This window comes from Vidua chalybeata, chromosome 14, assembly GCF_026979565.1.
Source record: "Vidua chalybeata isolate OUT-0048 chromosome 14, bVidCha1 merged haplotype, whole genome shotgun sequence".
Classification (NCBI taxonomy): domain Eukaryota; kingdom Metazoa; phylum Chordata; class Aves; order Passeriformes; family Viduidae; genus Vidua; species Vidua chalybeata.
The window spans coordinates 9,425,849-9,433,622 of NC_071543.1; the positions used below are offsets into that span (position 1 = coordinate 9,425,849).

Genomic DNA, 7,774 nt, shown 5'->3' on the forward strand with positions numbered 1-7,774 from the left:
GAATTGCAGGGGAATTATGTTGGTGAGGGTGTCATTCAACAACCATGATGTCAGGTTTTCTGGTATCTGCAAGTCTTGCTTTCTTGGTCTGGGGTTTTTGTGTTTGGTTGGTTTTGATTTCTCTTGGTATTTTGAATATTACAGTCCATTTACTAAGCATGTTTTATGCTTTGAGAAACAGTCTGTGTAGTAGACAATCACAAAACTGATATTTCACCTCAGTGTTTCCATGTGCCTCACGTGCTTCTTCCAGCTCCCAAAGGATGGTTCTGTGCAGGGAAGGCTGCACCCTTCCCTGGGCTGTGCTGGCAGCAAGGCACAAGCTCACAGGTGTCATTGTGGGTCTGAGCAGTGGCACAGGCAGAGCTCACAGGTGTCATTGTGGGTCTGAGCAGTGGCACAAGCACAGAGCTCACAGGTGTCATTGTGGGTCTGAGCAGTGGCACAAGCACAGAGCTCACAGGTGTCATTGTGGGTCTGAGCAGTGGCACAAGCACAGAGCTCACAGGTGTCATTGTGGGTCTGAGCAGTGGCACAAGCACAGAGCTCACAGGTGTCATTGTGGGTCCCAGGAGTGGCACAGGCACAGAGCTCACAGGTGTCATTGTGGGTCTGAGCAGTGGCACAAGCACAGAGCTCACAGGTGTCATTGTGGGTCTGAGCAGTGGCACAAGCACAGAGCTCACAGGTGTCATTGTGGGTCCCAGGAGTGGCACAGGCACAGAGCTCACAGGTGTCATTGTGGGTGTGAGCAGTGTCACAGGCACAGAGCTCACAGGTGTCATTGTGGGTCCCAGGAGTGGCACAGGCACAGAGCTCACAGGTGTCATTGTGGGTGTGAGCAGTGTCACAGGCACAGAGCTCACAGGTGTCATTGTGGGTGTGAGCAGTGGCATAGGCACAGAGCTCACAGGTGTCATTGTGGGTCTGAGCAGTGGCACAGGCAGAGCTCACAGGTGTCATTGTGGGTGTGAGCAGTGGCACAGGCACAGAGCTCACAGGTGTCATTGTGGGTGTGAGCAGTGGCACAGGCACAGAGCTCACAGGTGTCATTGTGGGTCTGAGCAGTGGCACAAGCACAGAGCTCACAGGTGTCATTGTGGGTGTGAGCAGTGGCACAGGCACAGAGCTCACAGGTGTCATTGTGGGTGTGAGCAGTGGCACAGGCACAGAGCTCACAGGTGTCATTGTGGGTGTGAGCAGTGGCACAGGCACAGAGCTCACAGGTGTCATTGTGGGTGTGAGCAGTGGCACAGGCACAGAGCTCACAGGTGTCATTGTGGGTGTGAGCAGTGGCACAGGCACAGAGCTCGCAGGGTCAGGGTGGGTCTCAGGAGTGCCACAGCACAAGCTGGGAATCCACACACACAGAACCATTCCTGGTTTGCCTTAAAGAGTGTCTGAATTGTGTTGCTGGACTCCACAGGGTATCCACAGTCCTCTGCATCTTGCTGAGTTTTAAATAGATACAAAAATCCTTCCTTTTTGAATAGAATTTTTCAGACTGGCTGAAAGGTAATTCTCTCAAATGTTTTTGTGGAGTATAAATAAGCTACAGTGAGACTAAGACAGCATTTCAATCAATTCAGCTTGCTACCAGTCACTGTATCAGTACTGGTAAAGCAAATAGATGGAGAGAAAAAAAGTTTGCATGGATAGTCTTTTTAATAAATAGTAAAGAATAAGTTTATTAACTAACTCCTTTTGGACGCTTTTAAAACATTATGGTGATGATAGCACAAAGCTATCTGATTCAGAAATGATTGTGTTCCTATAGTTTATTTCTCAACGAGAAATCTCAGAGGAGACTATAAAAAAATACTTGAAAGATTTAATTAAAATCTGTTCTCTCACATTTAATACTGCCTAATACTTTTAATTAATCTGAATATTCCTAATTGCTTCTGTAATTTTTGCCATGTGTAAATAGCTAATTAAAGTATTAACCACCATCAAATGTAGTCTAAAATTAAATATATAAATGCTCTGTTGCTGATTAAGAGGATTACATGAAAAAAATAGTCAACTTTCAGGTATGAATGTTTTCTGACTGCAAATAAAGGCAGATTAGCTGTAGTAAAATGGGAAGTAAATAAAGGAAGTTCATGCAATTTCTTACTGAGTTTATAGTTTCCTACAGAGCCAGCCAATATAAGACTTCTGTAGCTCTAACGGTGTTTAGAGAAGTTTGGAGGTTGTTTGAAACTTCACTGGTTAGTAACAGTCCTTGAGGGACTGTCTGTCAATGGACAGTGCTGGAATGCAATATATTCAGCCTCCTTTACTGGGTTTCAAGGACCAGATGGTAGGGGACATAGTTATGACCTACATCCTCTGAGAAAACTTCCTTTCTCATTTTCAGAGTCATGTAAAAGGTAGAGAGAGCTCTTCTTGCTCCTGGAGGTTGCGCTACAGAATAGCCTCACGTTTGTTTGTGAGCCGAAAATGGATGGTGACAAACTCAGTGTAAAGCTGAAGGAGAGTCATTTGACCTTTTCCTCATGATCAGCTTGGGAGCACCATCAACACAAATTCTCCATAAAGATATCCTCTGGCAAAACTGTCTGTTGTAATGAAACACAAGCCAATAACCTCTTAGCTTAGACCAGCCTGAACCAGTAAATTCTTGTGGGTGTCTCTGGAGTGTGCTCCTCAGCCATTATGGCTCTGGAATTAGCTCATGCTGAACTAATCCATCCCTGCCCCGTGGCATGCAGTTGCCATAATCAGGAATGTAAGGAAATCTCTCAGGTAATCAGGTGCTGGGAGTTTTTAATGGGGCAAAAGGAAAAGCTGCTTTTACTTTACTTTATCCTTCTTTACTTAAAAGAAGGATAGAAACAGTTAGTTGAAGGAAGCCAAAACAATCTTTTGATTTCAGTTTCCACTAAAATTTGATTATTGTGGGAGTACAAACTTCAAGATTTTCACAATTTTAGGTCATTGCTCCAGGTCCTTATGTTACTTATGGCAACATTCCCCCTGCACAAACTTATGGACTAGAGATAATGGAATGCTATACAGAGTATGGAATGCTATTATTATTTTTGGTCCCCTGAAAGGCCTCTGTAGATAAATTAGATAATTAAATACTTTAGCAGTCATTACTCCCAGTGGCCCTTCTGGGTCCTATTTCAAAAAGGAGATGATGTAGACTCTTGAGTTGTCAAAGCCTCAAACCAGTAATGAAAAGCTAAAAAGCTCTTCTATTTAAAATAATCTCCAAAACTGTCAAACATTTCCTACAATATATAGAGAAATCTCATCAGGTTTTGTCTTTGTTATTTCAATAATGTCTCAGATATAGTACATTTTGCCTCTTCCGTATATATTCCAAGGGTTTTTCTATGTGCTTTTTTCCTGTTAAAGTGACAGATAGAGACTGGGTTTGGGCGCCTTTTATGCTTTTTTTTATGGAAAGCTAAGCCAAGAATAGAAGAATTTCACTTCTTATTCTGGTAGTACTTTCATGTTATCTGAGTGCTCACAACTAGGAAATATTATTTCAGGTACAGTGCTCCTGGGGAATCTTCCCAGTGATGAATATTCTCCATAGGTAGACCTGCCACTCTTAGTGAGGCTTGAATTTTGGGAATCAGGTAGTTTATATTTCTGTCCTCTGGTTCAGAATTATTAACTTCAGCCTCACATCTCAGTTTTAGAGAGATTATACCCAATGGATAATATTCTAATATTTGTCCCAGCTGATTTTTCCTGTAGCCTGTACTCACTACCTCTAGCTCTCCTCCATAAAGTCAAGGCAGCAGCTGTCCCTCTGTCCTCATCCTGAACAGTAGACTTCCCCTAGTAGACTATATAAACAATTCTACAGCTTCTTCTGGCATAGAAACAACATTTCAACTGAGAATGGTGTCCAGGTTGTGGTGGGTTGGTTTGGTTTGGTTTTCCCATATAATGCAAATCAGGAGTACTGGTATGAGAAAGTGTCATTTGGTTCATTAAATGTTTTATTGCTGCTGAACTATTAAACATATTTTATGGCTTTGTAGTTTAATTGATGTAGGCAAAAGTTACAAACAGAAAGTTAATATTATGATAATAATTTTACATAAATCAGATATTGTAATAGAAAATTGCCAGTCTCACTTGACTAACAATTGTTCTGTTCTTAACTATACTGAATATACCAATGGATACTGAACTTGAGCTTTTGAAATCATCCCCTGAGATTCTGGAAAACTTGCATAAAAATGTTAAGTTTCCTTTGTTTTCATTGACATTTTGACTTGATTAGCTGAAATTATAATACCTCCTTAAAGTATGGGCAATTGTATTCATGTAATTTTTGCTTTGAGTAGTGGCATGTTGAAGATCATTGTTTTTTTTATTCTGAAGCATGTTGGCATTTGTGGTGGTACTGTCAGAATCACAGGATTTCGTTGATGTACATTTATGAACTTATTATTTCTGGCATCCTTTAGAGAACTGAACTACTTTCCATATCAAACAATCTCTATAATCTAGCATGAGATCTCTCCTTTTGGTTTTGGAGGTAGAGTATGGGCGCTCTGATAGGAACCACAGGCAGGTGTATCTCCTCTCTGTGACTCCCAAATTTTTGGTTACAGAATATGGACAGTTAAGGGAATGATGCAGCTGATTGTAAGGAAAATAAAACCTCATGAAATGAGGTTTTCTGCATGCAGAACTGGTGATGACCCAGCCTCTGCCACAAAGCTCTCATGGCATACAAAGGGAAAAACAGTTTCCCAGATAGTCTCCATCTTTCATTTTGTTGCTTTCTAACTTAGTAACCAAGGTCTGACTTAGGGAAATACTGAGAGCTGTGCTTTGAAAGCATAAAATGCTATAACAGAAAATATTATTATGGAAACAATGTGGTCACACATTCTCAAATTCTGCATCTGAAATAAACAGACATTTTGTTCGCTTGATGCTTAATGTGCCTCATCCATAAAATGGGAATCATAGATTTACCTGGAGCTGTTACAGACATTGTGTTATCTCTTAATTAGAAGACATGTATGACCCTGTAAAAAACATGGGTCTCTGGAAACAAATTCAGTCTGTTTGTGATAACAATTGGAGCTGAGTTCTGTAGACTTGGTATTTTAAAGGTTGCTCTTTAAATTCATTGTTTTCTGACACTTCACCCCTCTGCCCTCAAAAGTCTAAAGTTTATTTTTGAAATAATTAAGCATGCTTGATCAAAATTCTTTGTTTTCTTTTTTGCACACAGTATAGGAAATTTCATTCTCCTCATAGAGATGAACCTTAGAACTTGATTGTGTGTATGTAGATTTAATGAGCAATTATGTGCTTTCTAACTTTGGAAAATAAACTGTCTCCTGAATCAAGTGATAAATGCATACAAAATACATGGAAAGCAAAAAAAACAGAAAGAAAAACTACTTTACCACTTAACTTCCTCTCCTGTCTCATGCAGCCCAGGTTGGAGGTGCTCCTTTTCCTCTACACAGTAAGAGTTTGCCAATAGAAAAACATTTGGCAAATCAGGCAGAAATGTTCTTCACATGTATCTCTGTAAACAGATAATTATGCAGGCTGTTTTAAAATCACAGTGAGAATCAGCAGTAGGGCTTTCTTAGTGATGCTAATGAGAAACATTGACCAAAAAACCTCAGTGATAAAACAGCAGAAAAATGTGTCAGAGGAATGATGAATTCCTAAAATTATAATGATGTCCATCTTGTCTCATCTTCTTGTTGCATTTTTTCTCCTTTCTGTCTACAGAATGCAGTGAGAGTTTTACATAAATGCTTGCAAATAGCATGGGAAATTCAGGTCAAATGGGTGGACTAGTTATTTGAAAAACAAAATGAGTGTTTGGCAGCCATAGATATTTAGTTTATGTTGGTTGGTGTTGTGTTGAACATCTCCTTAAACTCTTAAAAAGACTTCAGAGCTGGAGAATTGTTTTGGGGGTTTTCTGATGGGGTGTTTTTGGTTTTGCGTTTGTTTGTGGGTTGGTTGTTGTTTGAGCTTTTATTTTTCTCTTTTTTTAACATCTGAAGAATTCTATATGTCTGTAGATATATAAAATAGTGTTAGATATGGGAGACATTCTGTCACTGCAGAATGTAAACCTATAATATAAACTACAGTTGGATTTAAGAGATTTTCTGTCACTGAAGATTCTAAGTCTATAAGTGCATTGTTTATTTTTTAGTTCTCTGCATAGGTTAATCATATTTGTTGATTTTGATAAAGGACAATTCATTGAAATTTAAATTTCACCTTTATTTGTTTGCTTATTTATGCAGGAAAAATAAAAATCTAACTCTTGGTTGAAGATCAGAGAAATTGTCAGTTTCGTGTTGGTGGTCAAGGGTGTGAAGTGCATTTGTTCTTGGTTAATGACACAATCACTGTGGGTATAAAAAAGTTCTTAGTGAGGTCAAAACAAAGCTGCTTCCAAAAAATGAGTATATGACTTATACAAGCATATTTGCACTTAGACTCTTTGGGTGATACAATGCTGTTTCAGGAAGGAACAGCTCATCTGGTTCTGAATGTGGGGTGGCATTGAGGATATTTGGAACATGCTTCACTGGAGTGCCAGAAAATGGGACACGAGGAACATCTTTCTGTCCAGAAAATTTCTGATAGTATTTTGGAAGCAGATGAAGATGCTCAGTTTATTTTAATTCCAGCCTCTGGAAATGAGGAAGTTATAAAGAGGAATGTGTGACACAAACAACAAGAGGAAATAAAAGAAAGACAAGTGTCTATTGCTGCAGCCTGGCTATGCTTGCACCTGCAATGTCCAAGTGATTTCAGTGCTAAGAAATGGGTACAGACCTTCCTCCTCTGTATAATATCTGGGCTAATTTTGGAAATAACCTTTCTGGATTCTTCAATGCATCCTTGGAACTAGTGTCCTGGACTCTATATTTCAGCATTTCCTTGTGTCATCTGGCATCTCAGCTTAGCTGAAATGAGGGTGATGCATCATTTGCTGAGCTGAAATTAGAGAGTAAGTTAATTAGATGTGAAAAGTTTTGCCTCTTTGTAACAGAACAAAAACAGCTGTAGAAGATTAAATTACAGTATCACTGGGGGAGAAAAAAGTCATGGTTTAAATCCAATTGTGCTCTGTGGTTAAGAAATATATTTAGAACTACAGTGCTGTAATAAATTAAAAGTTTTAAATCATGTGTATATTAAGAAGAATAGAACCCTAGAATTGTTTAGCTTGGAAAACATCTTTAAGATCAAGGACAACTATTAACCCTGCCAAGCCCAGTGCTAAATGTCCCCAGGTGCCACACCTACACATCTTTTAAATCTCTCCAGGGATGGTGACTCCACCACTGCCCTGGGCAGTCTCTTTGTGGGCTTAACAACCCCTTCAGCAAAGATATTTTTTTCTAATGTCCAATCTAAACCTCCTCTGACACAACTTGAGGCTGTTTCTTTTTCTTCTACCCCTTGCTATTTGGGAGAAGGGGCCAACCCCCTTATGGCTACAACCAGCTGCATTTTAACTTCACTCACTCCAAAAGTTCTGTTTATTCTTCTTTTTAATTTTTTTTTCTTTAACTACAAAAAAATCAGTTTGCCTCTTGCAAATGTCAATAGAGGCATCTCTGAGCCCTTGTGTTCTGACCTGTACTCTTTGTGGGCTCAGCAGTGTACAGGAATTTTTTACACAGTTCTGTAATTCATAGCCCTGCAAATATAAACCTTACCTGTATTCACATTTCATTGTAGGATCCAGACATGTGTTTCTTCTTGAAAAGAATTTATAACACCAACTTATTTCAGGAAC

General features: G+C 39.5%; 1 protein-coding gene across 1 annotated transcript; it reads right to left on the minus strand.

The window, feature by feature from the left end:
- Positions 1-333: 333 nt before the first annotated feature.
- On the minus strand, positions 334-1,278 carry LOC128795376 (keratin-associated protein 10-10-like). The gene has a single exon (XM_053956103.1). The coding sequence runs from the start codon at positions 1,276-1,278 to the stop codon at positions 334-336; it is 945 nt and encodes a 314-aa protein (XP_053812078.1).
- Positions 1,279-7,774: the final 6,496 nt, after the last annotated feature.